We start from the raw sequence: 18,519 nt of genomic DNA on the forward strand, positions 1-18,519 counted from the left end.
GAATGGACTTTTTGATGCATAATGTCGTCTTTATTTCAACAATAATATTTTTAACACTTTTATTAAATAATCAAAGGAAAAATTGAGAATCTTATTTCAGTAAAAGTAACATGAAGAACAATTCAAAAGGGGGCACATTTCCTCTCAAGTGGCAAACATTTTCAATAGGGATTCACGCCTTCATTTTTGGAGCTATTACCGTGAGATTTTGCATAATAGTCAAATTAGTGATTAACTCTAGGACTGTGCTATAAAAATGTTAAAAATTTAAAATACAACAAAATTTATCCCGCATTTTCTCAACTTTTTTGATTTTGTTACATGTGGGGTACCCCGTCTAATTATAATCGGAGATTTCATTTTTGTCCTTTAAAATGGGAATGACTGAATACTTTTCGAATGCATTGTACTTTTACCGATATTTAGAAATTCTTTTTCTTGGGTTCTTTATATACAGGTTCATATTCCTCCAACCTCTATATCCTATATCTTGGGTTCTTTACATACAGGTTCATATTCCTCCAACCTATATATCATATATCTTGGGTTCTTATATACAGGTTTATAATCCTCCAACCTGTATATCCTATATCTTGGGTTCTTTATATACAGGTTCATATTCCTCCAACCTGTATATCCTATATCTTGGGTTCTTTACATAAAGGTCATATTCCTCCAACCTGTATATTCTGTATCTTGGGTTCTTTATATACAGGTTCATATTCCTCCAACCTGTATATCCTATATCTTGGGTTCTTTATATACAGATTCATATTCCTTCAACCTGTATATCCTACTTCTTTATATACAAGTCATATTCCTCCAACCTGTATAAATCAATATTCCAGTTTCCATACAGAATCTGAGAAGATTATTTAAAAAAATAAAGATTGGACCCCATTTTTTCTGATTTTTTTCTATGGAGGATAAACTTTTTTGTCTTGCTTTATTGATTTGAAATGCCCAAAAGTTTTTAAATGCAAGAAATCAATGAAAAAAATGTTAAAAATCCGGGAATAATTTTTGGCGCATTTATTTAGTCTAGAAAGTTAATCACAATTATGATTTGGCTCCAAAGTTTACAAAATAATAAATAGCAAAACTTATAAATGAAGATAGGAGCACAAATTGAATTTCCAATGGAAAAATGGCGGGATACAAACAAGGGGAAAAAACAAAAAGCTAATTCATCAAAAAAATCAGGAAGGATATTACCCCCATAATACAGGCCCAAATTGTAATTAAAATCAAGAGAAAATTTATTTTTTTCTAAAACAATGAGCAAAATGCGGAAAATATTTTGAAAAAACAGTTCTAGAGTGAATTACTAATAAGACTTTTATGCAAAATATTGTGAAAATAGCTCCAAAAATGAAGACATGAATCCCCATTAAAAGTTTGTGTCATTTGAGGGGAATGTGCCCATATTCCCCTTTTCAAATAAATAATTAAGAGAGGGTAATTTAAATGTTATGAAAAAAATGATAGTGAAAGAAAGAAATATTCCTTTATAAAAAGCTGGTTTTATGGTATGCAACAATTTTCATTTAATCCCGCCCCTTATAAAAAAATTTAAAAAATAATAAAAATAATTTGTTATTTTTTTCAAAGGAATGTCATTTGGTCTCAGACAAATTAGAATCAATAGAAATTAAAATTCCCTCGGGATTTAATGATTCTAATTTGTTTGAGAGTAAATGATACATTTCATATTGCCTTGAATTCTGACTAGAGGACTCGACGTTTTAAGTTAAAACTTGTGTATTGTAAACCACAAGCATTGATCTCAATATTATGCAGATCTACGTATTAAGTTAATTCCTTTTCGAAATTCGAAATCCTGTTTTGTTAAATCCCTGAAGGGATCACTTTGTTTGAGGGATTGAACGTGTATTCCCAAATGTTTTTATTAACGATGCTCCACGCAGAAGTTCATAATTAATTTGACAACGTGAGGTGGATATTTTCAGCTTTGTATTTTGTTTTGATTCATGTTAAAAAGGTTCTAGGTACTTTTAACCTCTGTACTGTTTAATGTAATGATCTCAAATCTCAAGCTATTGTAAAAGTGGAGTTCACTCAAAAAATTATGTTCTTGCAAAACTAAAGAATAAAACAAACTTTCTGTTAGAACTTCAGGTACATGCTATACATGTTGTACATGCAGCACATGCTGTACATGCTGTAAATGCTGCACGTACATGGTGTACAAGCTCTAAACCTTTGAAAAATTATTCCAATTTACTATTTCCTTATTGTGATTTGGAATCTGGAATTAAACAAATTTGTTATGCAAAATCAATTCATTAAACAACAAATGTATACAAAAACTAAAATTACGCGAAATATGATATAAACAATTTTAAAAAGTCCAACGAATTCAAATATATAAAAATTGTACCGATTTAAAATCTTTGTAAGCAAATTTCGCAATTTCATTTATAGTTTGTAAATTCATTTAACTAGCTTAAATTGTCTATATACATTTAAATGACATTTAAATTGTAACCTCTAACTTTCTTATCCGTATTTGTTTAAAAATGAAATTTAAATGACAAACTTTAATTTTCTAATCCTATATCTTTAAAACCTGTTTATGTAAACCTTTCATGTTTTCAACGTTGGCTGATCAATATCAATACTCAATTTCATATAGTTTGAAATATCAAAATTCTACGACATTAGATTGCAAAGATATTGATGTGTTAATTATTAATTAAGTTCATTTTACAAGCATAGAGAATTTAGATAATTTGTTTATTTATTTAGACGCATGGTGTTAAACTTGATAAAAAGACAAGAAATAGACCGGGTAAGTTTATTAAAAAACGACATTTTTCATCTTTCTTTGTGTATTTTTAATCTACACATTTTACTTGTTGAAAAAGAAAAATGAGACCTTTTTTAAAAATTTTGTAGAGAAGAAGAAAGAAGAAGTTTCTCAAGTTTCCGGGTCTGATTACAGTTTTGACGACGGGGATGATGAAACTGAAGACAATGATGATTACGATCGTAATAAAGAGGAAAATGGGGACAAAGATAATGACGATGGTAACGAGGAGAGGGAAAAAGATGATGAGGAAGGAGATAATAAAGTAGATCAAGAAGACAAAGAAGGAGAAAATAAAGAAGATAAAGAAGGTAAAGAAGATAACGAAGATGGAGAAGATAAAGAAGATGTTGAAATTGAAAATGATGGAAGAGAACTCAGCTATGATGTGGATTTTGGAAATCCAGGTATTTTCAACCTTTGTGCACTGTGCAAATTTATTCTGGTCATTAAACTCTCTAAAAATCTAATTAATTGTGTTGTAAATTTTGGTATCAAGCAGTAATCTTCATCTTATGAATGAATTTAATTTCCTCCTCAATATCACTTGATCGTCATATCGTATTTCAAGCGTGTATCCTCATATTTAAAAGTGTCCGCAGCGGATATCGAGATCAAGTGTTCAGATTACCTTCTTGTATGTTTTTCAAATTGTCAGTTTAAAGAGTTGTTTGGTACTTTAGTATGCATCAGGCCGGAAGGGTATAATACAGTTAGAGAAGCAGAGCGGAGCACTCTAAATAGTACAATGTAGTATTTGATAAACAGAAATTGGATATATTCTTTAAACGAGAAAGTGGAAAAAAATTCTAAATAAAAAAGTCGGACATGTTTTTTCTTTTTCTTTATATATAAAGTCAGACTTATNACAAAATTATAAGTAAATCGACATGTTTTATCTTTCTTTTTCTAATAAGTGAACATTTTCAGCGGACAACATGGAAAGGGACGAATACTATTTCCTGTTTGGAAGAACAGATTTAGATTTCGGAAACCTTAAAAAAGGTAGATTTTAAAAAAATCTACAAAAATCAGTAAAAAATGTTTTACGCAGTTATCAACAATAATAGTCTAAAACTGCAGCGGCGATTTTTCTGTTTTATTTCTTTGTCGGATTTTTACAAAAATCTTCTTAAAAATTTATTATTTTTAATTGTGGGTTCTCTACAAAAATGATTTGCGGATTTCTGAAGCATAAACAATAATTTTTTTCCCTAATTTACCCCTTTTAAAAGTAGAAAGACGACGATATCTTCCACATTATTCATCAGATAAAGGGTTTGGGTTAATGTTGAGAATCGTGCATCTGCATATATTCCTCTTTAAACGGAGGGTCTCTAGGAATCTAGACGACAGTTCCTTCAACCTTTTAAATTCTTGTAAAATTAATTAATTAAAAACTTCTTCTTATAAAATGATATATAATCTTTAGACTACGATGATCTGCCTAAATGTAGTGGATATTGTGGTTGTTTTAAATATCCCGAAAATTGTAAAGGTTCGTAATTTATTTCTTTAAATATGGAAAGATGATTGACCCTAAACTCTAGTTGTTTAATCCGTATATCTTTAAGCAGACATTGTGTGTAGACATCTCAAACTTTGAATTTTACTATACTGGTTCTGTTAGTTTAAGTTAAATATATCAAAAGTTTAGAAACTAAGAGTTTAAGGAAAGTGTTGAGCATCTTAAAAAATGAAGCATTAAAGATTGCCCTATTTATGAGTGCTCGATAGTTCCTCCTCACCGCCGTGCATCCTCAGTTAAAAAGACACATTACATAAAGAATGTTATTTTTTAGGAAAAAAGTTTGCTGTATATTATTACGAGTGCAATGCAAAAACATTAAATTTATTCTACCATTTCTATAGAAATCCGTTCTCTATTGAACAAAAAACTAAAAACTTTCATCGAAAAAAACAGAATTGGAACAATCTCGCCCTTTTTCTTGCTTGTTCGTTGAGTTGTAGACATTCACGGGTAACATCCGTTTAACGAATACTGTTGTAAATCGTTCTTAGCATTCTAGATCATGATTAAAGTTTCGATTAGAATTCCGTGGACAATCCCTTTAATTATTATATTCAGAAGAGGAAGAGTGTGAGTATTCTGTTACCTGGAAACGAAAGGTATAATTTCAATGATCGTTAAAAATCGGATTTTTAACAAGTTAAAAATTAGTTAAAAACGAACGATAACATGGGCCTGTCAGTTACCTTTTTATCTAACCGTATGAATTGAAATAAAAACTAACGAGTCCAGCCGCTTACTGTTAACTACATTGAGAACGAGAAATTTGCTCGATGTTAGCTACAGTGAAAACCAGAAAACTGTGGATCATGAAGACGACATAAAAACAATACTTAAGTGTATTTAATGTTGTTAAAAGAAATTAGTTTACTTCTAACTTATTAAATCACTAGTCAGGTGAAATGGGTCTGTTTTCACTAAATCTTTGCTGTGTCGTATGTTCATTGGACTATTTAAAGTCATAACTAAAAGATATTTCCTATTCCAGAGTTTTCTGGTTTCACTGTACGTTTCAAAGAATGATAAAACAAAAATGAAGCAGCATCTGCTACAGATAAAATAAAGGCAAACCAACTCAAGTATATTTGTAAACTGCTACAATTTAAGACTAAAGTAGTTTATACTTGTTTACTTTAAGGGACTGTATCGATCCATAATTTGTAATTCCAAGATCGACCTTCAATTGGAAAAAGCGTAATATTCCCGAATCATAACGCACCCTTAAGCCATCTATCGAAAGAACAACAAGGAAATGTCGTCGTTTTTCAATAACATTTCTTTCAAGTTTCTTCAATGTCTCTTCAGGAAAAATCCGCAAGTCATTTTTAAAGTGAACCGTGCTTCAAAATTATCAAGTATTTAAAAAAAGTAAATAATTTATTTTGCTCAGACATAATTGGTACCGTGGTGAATCAGACATCCCAATCTATAAATAAAATATTACGTAGTTACAGTCCTTTTTCTTGAAGCATTTTAAATTTTTTTTCGCCTATTAAAGTTAAACCCTTAATAAGCCATACATCGAAAGAATTCATCAAATGTCGTATTCTTCACTTTCTGATAATGGAATGTTGTAGATATTTAGTTTTTAAATTAAATGATTATATGGAGCTCTTTTAAACTGTTCCCGCATGCTCATGGCTATTTATGTATTTTCGCAAATACTAAGATTTGCGTAAAATAGTATAAAACCCATTGAAAAATCTTTCGATGTAAGGCTCATTTAAGGTTTAACTGTATCATATTATTAAATATTATAAAAATAAAGAAATCCTATTTCAAAGAAAGGTGGAATACAGTTTACTATTGCTACAAAAGGATGGTCGGAAAGGTAAAGATTACAAATTGATTCCGCTTAATATTAGATTAAAATAATTAATGTTTAAAAACATTTTTATAAAAATACTATTATCACTACGAGATCTTAATTATTTTTTTAAAAATTATTCTGAAAGGAACTATTGATGTTATGTTTAGTGACATCCACTTCTAGAGTGACATGTTTGATTCACAAGGTACCCGTCTAAACTTTGTCAGATCAAGAACAAACGAAATGACATAATTCTTTTTACCTGAAAATAGATTATTTTCAGTTGTGGACGTGGACGTGGTATTTCTACAAAATAAGTGACCTGTAAAAGGGTATATGATATGATGTAGGAATAGAAAAACGACAATATCTTCCTAATTGTAACTCAGATAAAGATTTACAGGGTACCGGTGTGAATCGGACATGCATATTTAATAGGAGGGTCACGTAGAGTTACATCCGTATTCTGTATAGTTCGTTATAATTCCTGTCAATTTATAATATCTTTCAGATGGTTTGGAATTGGGCTTGGTTACCGTTCAAGGTATCTTTCAAAATTTACATTTATGATTTTTGGGCTGCAATTTTTTTATTTATTGTTTTTTTTTCTCTCGTATCAGTCATTTGCAGGAGAAAGTACGTCTTGTCACTGGAGTAGATATAATTTCTGGACCAGGTAAAAAGGGCGAACAGTCTTAAAATACTTGAAAAAATCTAAATGATTTGTGAAAAAAATCATAAATCTATTCATTCATTCAGGGGTGGTTACAGCTCTTGTCGAACCTAAATTCCTCTACACTGGACAAAATTATAAGTAAATCAATATCTTTTAATCAGTTGACCCGGAATCGGATCCATGATCCGACTGCTAAAAATGGATCTTGATCCTGGATCCGTCCTGTAAGAAAAAGGAACCGGATCCTGAATCCGTCCCGTGAAAATGGATTCGGATCCGTGATCTATCCTGTGAAAAATGGATCCGGATTCATGATCCTTCCTGTAAAAAATGGATCCGGATCCGTTCTGTAGAAATGGATCCTAATCCATAATCCTTCTTGTAAAAGAAATTAATCCTGATCACGAATATTTCTTTAAGTTAATAATTTTCTTTACCAAAAACATATTTTCAAAATTATTGTCTTTGCTGCTTTTTGTATCAGAAACCTACCATTTTACCATGCAATTATTAGGAAGTTCTTAACAATGTCTCATTGGTTGACAGTTAAATTGTATGATTTATGAAGTTCTTTCTCTCTTATTTTGGCAATTGGATCCGGATCTGTGGATCTCCATTGTTTCGCAGATCCGGATCCAGGGACGTGGATCAAAAGAATCCGGGACTGATTCAGTTTTAAATAAGCTAATTTATAAACAATGTTTGTTTTTAGACAAGCAAAAGTTAAACCCATAAAAAATAGAGAAGAGTTCTTCAACGGCGATGACGCGGAATTATTGGTAAAATATTTTGAGGTTTTATTTCTCTTTAAAGTTTTCATAAAAATCTCTAAAAGTTTGAAATTTCAAAGTTTTTTATCTCAAGTCTCATGGTAAATAGAGATAGACAATAACTTTGAAAATGGTGTTCGGACCTTTTAAAATTTTGACAAAAAAATTTGGAAGTGCTACGATTTATTAAAATTTATTCTAAACATTTGTAAGGAAATTGCAAAGCCAAATTTTGAACCTAGAAGAGAAGATATATGTAAAAAACGAACTATATCGTTTTCTGTTTTCTCTCTTATATATTTTCTCTTAGCATAGTTTATTTAAAGCAGAGTACAGTTTTGAAATGTTGAAAATTTCACCAATTCACAATATTTTTGTGGGGTCTTTTAACAGTACACTTAAACTTCAAACAATCGGTGGGTGACCCTTCAATATCTTGACTTGTGGTTATATTCACCCCATTGCATTCCAAAAAATGCTTAAATTTAAACTTAAACTTTAAAGATAAAGTTTTAAGGAACTTCCATTTATCTTTAACAGTCCCTTTAAACTAATGTTTATTTCTATTTCTAGTATGATCGGAACGCAGCCCACGATATTAAGGGAAATAATCAAAAATAATTATTTATTTTTTACATAAAACAACAAATTCCATTGTTTATCTTCCAGAACGAAATAAAGAATATCGAAAGTCCATTACAGCAAAGTTGAGTCTCCTTTAGCATAAAAAAAAACTCAGATCGAAGGAGCAGAAGCACCCACGGAATACAGGTTTAAGAACAAAAATATTGATTTATATGTAAAGACATTTTTAGCGTTTTTGTTAACTTACAATTAAATTAATCTATCAAAAATCCATTACTAAGAATTTCAAAAGACTACAATAATATAAAAAGTAAGATTTATAAAAATTCTCTTAATATTGCTATATTGTAAACTCCTAAATGGAATTAAAATATAAAAGAAAGTAGGCACAGTCATCAGAGAAAGAGGAATGATTAAATGAATAAATGAATAGAAAAAAAAAAGTTAAAAAAGAATAAGCACAGCTGCAAGCTTCCTCTCTCTGATTGCTTAACAGAGGAGGGAGGAAGGGATAGGGGTGAAGAATTGGGGACAGAGGGGAAGGGCAGGAGACCGGAAAGAAAAAACATACAAAATTGAAAAAAATCTTAATTGAATTTTAGAAATTTTCTTAAGCTCAGTTTGTCTGCCAAAAAGTTTAGAAACGAACAATGAGAAATAATAGAAGCAAATACGATATTATGCAGTTTTGTTGATACAGGGAGAAGCTGAAAACCTACCCGACTAAATACTTAAGCTAATACAAATTCTACACCGTAAAAATACTATAAAAGAAATGGATTATAAAAAAACATTCCTTCTATACTATCACTTTTGATTTTTGTTGTAGACCATGTCAATAAGGTTTACAATTGCACTGGATTCAATAGGACCAGGGTAGGACACCATTTATTATCAGCTAATTAAGGTACTGTAGACAATTTTTAAACACCTTCTTTTTGTGGAGTGACATGTCCGATTCACAACGGTACCCTATAACTTTTGTCTTTTGTGCTTCCGTATCAACCGTTGTTAATCGATTATGCCATTTGAAATTATTTGAAATTATGGAAATCAGGTTATAGAATAAAAAGTGTATAATTTTTAATATTTTAGTGGCAAGGCCAGAATTCATTATCTCTTCCCAAACCCAGGTAGAAAATCTAGAAGAAATGACTAGTATCGGACACTATCAATTCATTCATTTCCTTAAACTTTCAAGGTTTTTAGACTGTTTAAAGGTTCCACATAAATCTGAGAAATTTATAAATTAATAATTAAAAATCTAAAAATTTGCTTTCTTTACACTTAGCCAAATTTTAACCCTTTAAGTTTTGTTTGTTTACAAGCTTTTTCAAATGACAAGTTTACAAGTAATCAAAGAGAAGCTTTTTTAATTGACAGCTTCTCTTTTTATCCATGTCTATGTGTATCAATACTGTTTAAAAGCTTGATATTAATGAAAATTGAAAGCAAAAGTCGTCATCATTGTATTGATATAAGCGACGACGACGACTATATAATTAAGTTTTTTTTTAGTTTCATGAATGAAAACTTTTAACATGAAAAGTATATTGTGGTGACTTTTCAAATTTCAAAAACCATAGTTTAGAAAAACAAGCCAGTTATTACTTATTTCCCATCCAACACTTTATGTAAGAAAATAAAACGACTGTTCACTGGTCGATAGGACAGAAAACGTTGACATCTTAGACTATTTCTTTTGTGATTTCAAACATAACAACAAAAAGCATAAATGAATTTTTTTGTGTGTAAAAAGTTGTTATCACATTTAATTTAACTTATTGTAATATCTAATTACATTAATTTCAGGATTTGAAGCGAAAAAGGATATATCTGAGGTATAAAATATGTTGCTTATTCTCTGATATTATTATTGTATTGTCCCACAGAAAATCATGTTAAAATGTCCAAATTTTTGCTTTTTGCGTGTTTACATCCCTGGACATATTTTTATTCCTAATCTTGAATAAAAATAAAATAAAACCTTGACTAAAACAATTTATTTTTGTTTCCTGTAAGATATATTTGAATCCTCCGGAGAAAAAGCCCTGGACCTACAGAACAAGGTGAGGAACTTAATCATTTATAAACAGGGTTACCCATAGTGAATGAGTGTTTAAAGACGACCGGAAACACGTAAAATAAGTCTTCTGTCTTAAATATAGTCTTTTAATCAATGTTGGCATAAAAACCAGCACAAAGGAACCCAATAAAACCCACTGTAAGTACATGGGCTTACTTGGGTTTGGTTTTTTTTTAGAATTTTTCTAATTATTGCCTTTTCTTCACTCTTAAAAAGATAAAGTCTTCAAGAAATAAGGTCTACTACCAACTGTATTGATTTTTTAGGAGTTCACAGCACAACAACTGACTTATTTATTCATTTCCTTATTCGAATATTTTTTATTTTTGGAAGCATTCAATCATCTGCAGTGCTGGTTTTTTGTTATAACAAGTATCTAAGATATTTGAAAACCCCAAGAAGATACACAGAACAACATCAGAGCTGAAGATTTTCTGTAATTGTCAGTGGTCTTCCTTCTTAAGCATATAAATATCTATCGATTAATCTGAGTAGCCCAACTCGCTCAACCCCCGATCAGAAATATGTATTCAAGTGAGAAAATGGAATTAGTCTGAAATGTGAAGATCTATAATATAAAAAAATTGAAGGTTTCCTCCTAAGAATACCATATTATCACAAAATTATTATTTTTCATAACTAAAAGTTCATATATTGCTTAAATAGTTTTAATGTTATGAATTATCATGAACTTTAGTAGGTTTTAACTACTTTCTAATTGAAAAGCCCAAAAAAAACAATAAAACCCATTGGGCTGTTGTTTTAAATTCCCTGCAGTAGTCTATAGTCGCATTTTTATTGAATAATCCTATTTTTAGTGATAGATTCATTTAGATATGTCTTATCGACGACGTATTATTCAAAATCTTATTTTTATATATTTTGTGTCTTCACTACTTATTAGATTTAGATGTAAAGTAAAACTTGAAAAACTACTAAACGATTTATCTATGATTAAACGGCTATATTTGGTAATCTCTTAATGTTTTGATGAAAAAAAACAAATTTACCGAAACCAAAACAAAGTCGTTTCTCAAATCTCATCTTTTTTGGGTGACCCTGTATTAAAACAAAAGTTCGATTAGTTTTTTAGCTTAATCAAAACTGAACAATTTTTTACTTTTTGTCCTTTGTATATCTACCAATTTTTTCATACTGACAATGTTTATTCTCGATGCCTACTCAATAAATGACAATCTCTTTAAAGCTAGCACGCCTCACGCAGGTTCTCTTGAAATATTTATCTGATCAATATTATGGAAAATGGCGTAACTTTCAAGTTCAAAAAGTACAAAATTCTAATACCTGTTTACTGCAGTAGAATTGCACCGCTCAAATATGTTTAGAACCTTACAATTGAAATGCTGTTTTTGGAGATATCTAAGTCAAACAAAGCTTTTAAGGATACCCTGGTGTATCTACCACTCTTAAAATGCAGGTTCACTTGAGATTGCATCAGATTGCATCTACAGCCCCTATAATATGTCCAATTTAATAATTAGATTTGATTTCAGATTTGATTTCAATAGATGCTGAGAATGTGTTCTGATCATAACTTCTTTATTAAATGTACATCCAATTTGTAAAAATATCACAATTTTTTTATCGAAATATAATAAATATAAAATTAATATTAATAATTACATCGTTATCTTTACTACATAATTTGCATGCAAGAATTCGAGTTGTTTACAAGGAATGCTTCGTGTGTTTTAACATAATTAATATAATTTGAACAGATTATAAGCACGAATCAAATTCAGTTCAGAAGTCAATATAATTCTAAGTTTCTACTCTCCAAGATTAGACAAGGCTAGGCGAACAGAAAACGTTTCTCCTCGCGGCGTCGAGTTCAAATTATTCCCCTTTCAATATATTGAAAAATTAGACGAGAAACCAAAAAAAATCGACGTTTTTATTCGATGCTAAATTGTAGTTGTTAAAAAACAAACAAAAAATGGTGGGGGATGGGGGGCTGTAAGTTTATAACCAGAAATTAGTTTTAAACCCAACGTGCGTTTATAAAGCAATCCTTTATAGTAAGGATTGCAATAGAAAATCCTAGAATTATATTAACCTATAAATATATTGCTATAATTCAATCAAAGTTTATGATGAGAATGGGCTTTAGTAGAACATATTCCAGAGTAGGCTGGACAAAATCATTTTCTTCCAAAAACAGATATATATAAAGGAACTAATGGCAAAATATAAAATTAAAGGAACTAATAATGGTAAAATATAAAAATATAACTAGCTGGACAGCAGCAGGAAGACAACAAAATCTTGTAAATTGCACAGACAACAGCTTCTATTTCGAAGTCGACAAGATTACAATACAAAAGAGAACTATGTTGTTGGGATAATAATGAAGAATAAAAATCAAAATGAAAGCTTTAAAATGAGTGAAGGATGATTTAGTAAACGGACACGAGGCTTTTCATGAAAGGAAAATAAAACGGAAAGCAGTAGAGTAAGCAAAGGATGATAAGAAACTAAAACGGAAACCAGAAGAGTGAGCAAAGGATGATAAGAAAATAAAACGGAAAGCAGTAGATTAAACAAAGGATGGTAAGAAAATAAAACGGAAACCAGAAGAGTAAGTAAAGGATGATAAGAAAATAAAACAGGAAGCAAAGGATAATAAGAAGAATAAAACGGAAAGCAAAAAAAGTAATGATTTCCTGGTTGATTTCTTGGAAATACATTGTCCAGCTCTTGTTCTACTCAACCATCTTAGCCTAAAACAGATTAAGATTTGAAATCTACTAAAATACAAATTAAGAAGTATGTAATCTAATATACATATTTCTGTAAAAATAATTAGAAATTTTGATTCCACGCTGAATTGGAGGAACATTTTTTTTCGGGGGGAAATAGCATTGAAAGGAGGAAAAAACTTTTTAGATGATATCAAATTTTTAATTTATCTCCGAAACCTTGAAAAATCATTTCCCCCTCCCCGTAGAGGGAAAGTTAAAAAATGTAAACCCTTGATAAAAATGTTAAATATATTTAATTTTATACAATATTTACAATACATGGCATCCAACAATCTCAGAGATTCACTTTATTATCCAGGCCAGGCAGAGCCGGGACTATAATTAGGGAATAAAATCAGAAGTTTAAAATGGAAACCCTTTGATAAATATTTTTAAAGAATAATTTTGAGCATATTTATATAATAAATCTGATTAAATAATATAACACTAAAAATATAGTTTATTTTGATAATCATACCTAAAGGGAGAAGAGAATTGCTGGCGTTCGTAGCAGAGTAGAAAAGAATATACGCGGCAGAGGACTGTACTGATCTAAATATTAAAAATAAAAAGGGAAAAATTTTATCTAGGTGTAAAAAATTAAAAGTGATGAAGGGATTTTCCATTTCTGTTTGCCTAACTCTGACCGAAATTCTTTGTTGAGAGAATGACTTAATCCAAATTTAATTAATCTGAGCTGGTTCCGTTTGTTCAAAAGTTCCCACCTCATTAATCCAAATTTAATTAATCTGAGCTGGTTCCGTTTATTCAAAAGTTCCCACCTCATTAATCCAAATTTAATTAATCTGAGCTGGTTCCGTTTGTTCAAAAGTTCCCACCTCATTAATCCAAATTTAATTAATCTGAGCTGGTTCCGTTTGTTCAAAAGTTCCCACTTCCTTAAACCAAATCTAATTAATCTGAGCTGGTTCCGTTTATTCAAAAGTTCCCACCTCATTAATCCAAACTTAATTAATCTGAGCTGGTTCCGTTTGTTCAAAAGTTCCCACCTCCTTAAACCCCAATCTTTTTACTGACTTACCCTTCACTTATAGACGTCACATCTTGATCATCGTATTTGTACCACCTTCAACATATACATAATTAGTATTAATATTTGCATCATAAAATAATGATGAAAATAATAGCGATAAAAAATAGACCTTTGAAAATAGAGAGAAAACGTTAAAACAATTTTGTTCTCTCTTATTTCTACGATTACTAAGACTGTAAGAAGTTTAAAATGTCACTAAAACAATAAATTACCGTTTCATGTGTTTACTGTAACACACGGCTGTATAGTGCCCTCCTTCAAGGCTTCCAAAATGATTAGAGACCTAAAGTATATTTTAGTAATAAAAAACAAGATTTTTTTGTTAGATTTATTTGATAGTAAATATTTGATACATTGGATCAGGGAAATATCTAATCCATCGTCTAACATCTACAATCAGATTGAGCCGTCTACCGTCTACCGTCTACCGTCTACCACCTACCGTCTACCACCTACCGTCTACTACCTACCGTCCTCTGTCTTCCGTCACCGGTCACCCGTCTACTGTCACTCGTCACTCGTCACTCGTCACTCGTCACTCGACACCCGTCACCCGTCTCCCGTCAACTATTTACCGCCACCATCTTACCGCATACAGATTGAAGTTCGAATAAGAATTCTCTGTGCCAGAAACAAAATCACCTTAAAATTTAAAAACATTTTACACTAGTTTACTAAACTGTATGTAGACAAGGGAAAACATTTTACACTAGTTTACTAAACTGTATGTAGACAAGGGAAAACATTTTACACTAGTTTACTAAACTGTATGTAGACAAGGGAAAAACTTATCTGTTTTCTAGAATCCTTTTCAAGAAACAAAAAAGTATTCTTCTAGAAATTCTTAGACATATGTTAAAAAAAGGTATTTGCCAAAGAAAATGAAGATGGCCGTCGCAAATGAGGTTTAATGATGGTACCAGTACAAACGTCGTACGGTACAAACTTAAGACTTACAAACCTCGTACCAGTACAAACGTCGGACTAGTACAGTCGTACAAACTTCGTACGTTTACAAACGTCAGACCAAAACAAACGTCGTACTAAGGAAACTCCAAAGTCCGACGTTTTAATCTAGTTTTGGGTAAAATTTTAATTCTAGAGGGAAAACAAGGCTTCCCAATAACTTCATTAATTTTCTGTAGACTGACTTAAGCTTGGATTACTGACGGTTCACAATAGAATACTTCCTTGAATTTCTATAAAAATATAATTTTGGTTCTTGAAAATGATTCAAGAAATTGTTTCACCCTTAATGTAGACTGTTACATATAGGCTGTAATGTGCAGATAGTAAAATATAGAATTTATATCTTTATTCTCCTGCTTCACAATCTAACAACTTCAGCTTTACCTGTAAACTTTTCCCATAATATCAGGATAAGAACATAATGTAACTTTTCCCATAATATCAGGATAAGAACATAATGTAACTTTTCCCATAATATCAGGATAAGAACATAATGTAACTTTTCAAATGTTTGGATCAAACCTATTCACAAACTAACCTAAATAACTTACTAGAAGAGGGGGGGAAGTGACCAGAATGTCCTTTATTTAACGGAAACGGAAAACAATTCTACGAGGATTAACTGTAATAAATATGAATTAAAATTGAATTTACCTAGATTAAGATCTGAAAGCTGGAAATTGACGAAGTTCTGTTTTTTCCTATATTTTTGCTCCCCCGACCTAGGAAAACCAATATTTTGCCAAGAGAGCTAAAATATTAAAATCAGGAAAGTAAAGGTTAAAAAATTAAAACTCGGAAAAGGAGAAAAATCCAAAAAATTAAATTCAGAAAAGGAAATGTTCTAAAAATTAAATTCAGAGAAAAAGGAAATGCTAAAAAATTTAACCTCAAAATAAGAAATATTAAAAAAAAATTTCAGATAAGAAAATGTTCAAAAATAAATTAAGAAAAGGAAAGTAAAAAAAATAAAATTCAGAAAAAAGGAAATGTAAAAAAATTAAATTCAGAAAAGAATATGTTTAAAGAACTAAAATTCAGAAAGAAAATGTTTAAAGAAATAAAAATCAGAGAGAATGTTTAAAGAAATTAAATTCAGAAAGAAATTGTTTAAAGAAATAAAATTCAGAAAGAAAATGTTTAAAGAAATAAAATTCAGAAAGAAAATGTTTAAAGAAATAAAATTCAGAAAGAAAATGTTTAAAGAAATCAAATTCAGAAAGAAAACGTTTAAAGAAATCAAATTCAGAAAGAAAATGTTTCAAGAAATAAAATTTAGAAAGAAAATGTTTAAAGAAATTATATTCAGAAAGAAAATGTTCAAAAAATGAATTAAGAACAGAAAATGTTTAAAGAAATAAAATTGAGAAAATGTTGAAATATTATTCCCCTGAATATCTCTTCATCAGGATAAAAGCGCTCTGAAAGATATAACAAATTAATCAATATAATAAAGCACTTCGCTCATATACATATATGTTAGATATGACTGGCTTAACGGCTGGGTCGATTTGGCTAAAACTGTTTGAGAAGATTCATGAGTACCCTGAGGGTGACATAAGCTGAAAAAATTAATTTTTCATCTTACAAAATTCCATAAATTTTTCAAGAATTCAATCTTTTTTGTTTAATTCGAAAACGTCTGGCACTTGAGCTTGTATGTTTATATAATAATATAACACCTACCTAGATGAATAATAAGAAAAGGAGGAAGTTTAACAATATCCATTTTTTGTACAGCTCCATCGGATTTCCTGGAAAGATGAAGCATTAGAAAAGCTTTTGATGAACAAAAAACTATTTTAAGAACAACGTTAATTATACAAATGTATTCTCACAATAAAATATACATTACATACACATATTCAGTGCTTAGGATCCATTTAATTTTGATGAGGATCCGGATCCTGGATCCGCACTGGAAAAATGGATCCGGATCCACTTAATGAACATTTCCTTAAGATTTACTGTTTTTCTGAACAAGAGGAGAATTAAATTTTTTCACCCTCCAAGATATTTTTATGCTGAATATTCAGAAATTATGAAATTTTAACTAAAATCCTTCATGGTTCAGGCCAAAACATTTTAGTTGTATGTTATAAAAATAAAATTCCATCCCCCTCCCCCACTCATATCAAGAAAAAATCTATACTCCTGTTTTACCTGCACTTCTCACAAGTATAGTCTATCCTGTTCTCCTGAACAAACCGGGCTAAACAGTCTCGCAAACTACTCTACAATTTAACTATATTTAGTAAATATATGAGTGCAGTTCCAATTCACAACAGCTGTCGTCTAAACCTAGACTAGAACAGAGGATTTAGAATTACCTTTTAAGGGAACTAATTAAAAAAAAACTACCCGCAGAGTAGAAGTTTCGAACGTCGAATTTGCGCTCAAACTCAGGATTTACAGATCTTTAAAAAGTTTATTATGTCTCAAATGAATCCGAAAGAAGTTTTCCAGAACACTGCATACTCAGTTCAACTACCTTACATAGCAGGTCACTCCCTTTAAAGAAACCGTAATTTTAAGTGACCTGCCATTTAAAGAGGGACTTCCCCGATTCACAATGGTACCCTTACAACCTTTATCTGATCATAAAGAAGAGCTTGTAATTGTCAAACTGTTAGTTTACAAAACTGCTCTTGACAAAGCTTTTCAAGTGTGAATCGGACATATCCATCTGTAAAAGGAAAGTCAATTAAAATTGAATCTACAGTCTACAATCTACGAATAAAAGAAATGTAAAATCTTAAAGGGAGTCTTCGCGAAAAATTAAAAGGGGTTTAGGCTCACGGCGAAAAATAATCTTACTTCTATCTGGTGCGTCTATAAGGAGAAAATTGATAAAAACGACTCATACCAAAGAACGAAGAACGTAAAATTAGATTATAAAATCGTCTGATTAATAATAAATTAATTCCGGGTCTTTCTGATTAGGACTGTATCAGTGAATATAGATACATATTATATTTAATTATTTACCTTAGAGTTACCATTAGGTATGAATAAGTTAAGATTGTAGAACTCCTGCAGTTTTATATTCAACAGTTTATTACCTTCATCCAGGGAAACATTTTAGATGCTTTGGGGGAAAAATATATAAAACTTAGCATCTGGGGAAAAATTTAAAAAACTTATTTGTTATTTAGGCGGCTGTGAACGCCAGGGCTCAGCCGGTTAGATCCGGTGAAGATGTTGTGCTTTGGCGGGGGGGTAGGTGGGGGGGGAGGATAGTGCCCGCGGCAGGTAGTTCGGTCTATCTAGCTTCTCTCTCTCTCTCTCTCTCTCTACAGCTCGCGCCGGCTTTCTCTTCCTTGGTTCGGCGTGGTCAGCTGTTCTCTCTCTCACTGGCAGTCTTCCGCCAGCTTTCTTCGTAACTACACTGCTACCCTACTCTACATCTAAAAGTTAAGTCTCCTCTTTATTTAGTTAATTTTTCT

The 18,519-nt window shown here is 30.8% G+C and overlaps 2 protein-coding genes across 10 annotated transcripts in view; one reads left to right on the plus strand and one right to left on the minus strand.

The window, feature by feature from the left end:
* On the plus strand, window positions 1-11,925 carry LOC111708695 (uncharacterized). Of its 3 annotated transcripts, none has more exons than XM_023482148.1 (18): window positions 1-76; window positions 2,058-2,139; window positions 2,770-2,812; window positions 2,920-3,237; window positions 3,761-3,835; window positions 4,263-4,328; window positions 4,920-4,960; window positions 6,146-6,192; window positions 6,683-6,715; window positions 6,792-6,847; window positions 6,931-6,985; window positions 7,560-7,626; window positions 8,191-8,220; window positions 9,032-9,078; window positions 9,298-9,335; window positions 10,015-10,043; window positions 10,225-10,271; window positions 11,791-11,925. In XM_023482148.1, the coding sequence occupies exons 1-18, from the start codon at window positions 3-5 to the stop codon at window positions 11,822-11,824; spliced, it is 1,182 nt and encodes a 393-aa protein (XP_023337916.1). In that variant the 5' UTR covers window positions 1-2; the 3' UTR covers window positions 11,825-11,925. The 3 variants fall into 3 exon arrangements, with proteins under 3 accessions (XP_023337916.1, XP_023337917.1, XP_023337918.1); XM_023482149.1 differs by having other exon boundaries at window positions 11,803-11,925; XM_023482150.1 differs by having other exon boundaries at window positions 2,070-2,139.
* Window positions 11,832-18,519, minus strand: part of LOC111708694 (ubiquitin carboxyl-terminal hydrolase 2) — a 20,163-nt gene continuing 13,475 nt past the window's right edge. For 2 of the 7 annotated variants that reach the window (XM_023482147.1, XM_023482139.1), the window contains exons 13-23: window positions 18,062-18,106; window positions 17,237-17,307; window positions 16,760-16,827; window positions 16,464-16,494; window positions 15,728-15,795; window positions 14,694-14,746; window positions 14,317-14,387; window positions 14,093-14,137; window positions 13,529-13,602; window positions 12,973-13,029; window positions 11,832-12,440 (exon numbers count right to left, since the gene is read on the minus strand). In XM_023482147.1, coding sequence (XP_023337915.1) covers window positions 13,025-13,029; window positions 13,529-13,602; window positions 14,093-14,137; window positions 14,317-14,387; window positions 14,694-14,746; window positions 15,728-15,795; window positions 16,464-16,494; window positions 16,760-16,827; window positions 17,237-17,307; window positions 18,062-18,106 — 531 coding nt within the window. In that variant the 3' untranslated portion in view covers window positions 11,832-12,440; window positions 12,973-13,024. Of the gene's footprint in view, window positions 12,458-12,880; window positions 13,030-13,528; window positions 13,603-14,092; window positions 14,138-14,316; window positions 14,388-14,693; window positions 14,747-15,727; window positions 15,796-16,463; window positions 16,495-16,759; window positions 16,828-17,236; window positions 17,308-18,061; window positions 18,107-18,519 lie in introns of all 7 variants that reach the window. The other 5 variants (XM_023482145.1, XM_023482144.1, XM_023482146.1 and 2 more) reach the window with 5 other exon arrangements.

This window comes from Eurytemora carolleeae, unplaced genomic scaffold (assembly GCF_000591075.1).
Source record: "Eurytemora carolleeae unplaced genomic scaffold, Eaff_2.0 scaffold863, whole genome shotgun sequence".
NCBI lineage: Eukaryota > Metazoa > Arthropoda > Copepoda > Calanoida > Temoridae > Eurytemora > Eurytemora carolleeae.

Excerpts from the sequence above, each read along its gene's own strand:
- LOC111708695 (XM_023482148.1), top strand. The coding sequence starts at position 3 with ATGGACTTTTTGATGCATAATGTCGTCTTTATTTCAACAATAATATTT. Across the intron at positions 3,238-3,760 it reads TGTGGATTTTGGAAATCCAG|CGGACAACATGGAAAGGGAC; the intron begins GTATTTTCAACC and ends GAACATTTTCAG. Across the intron at positions 9,079-9,297 it reads CTGGATTCAATAGGACCAGG|TGGCAAGGCCAGAATTCATT; the intron begins GTAGGACACCAT and ends TTAATATTTTAG.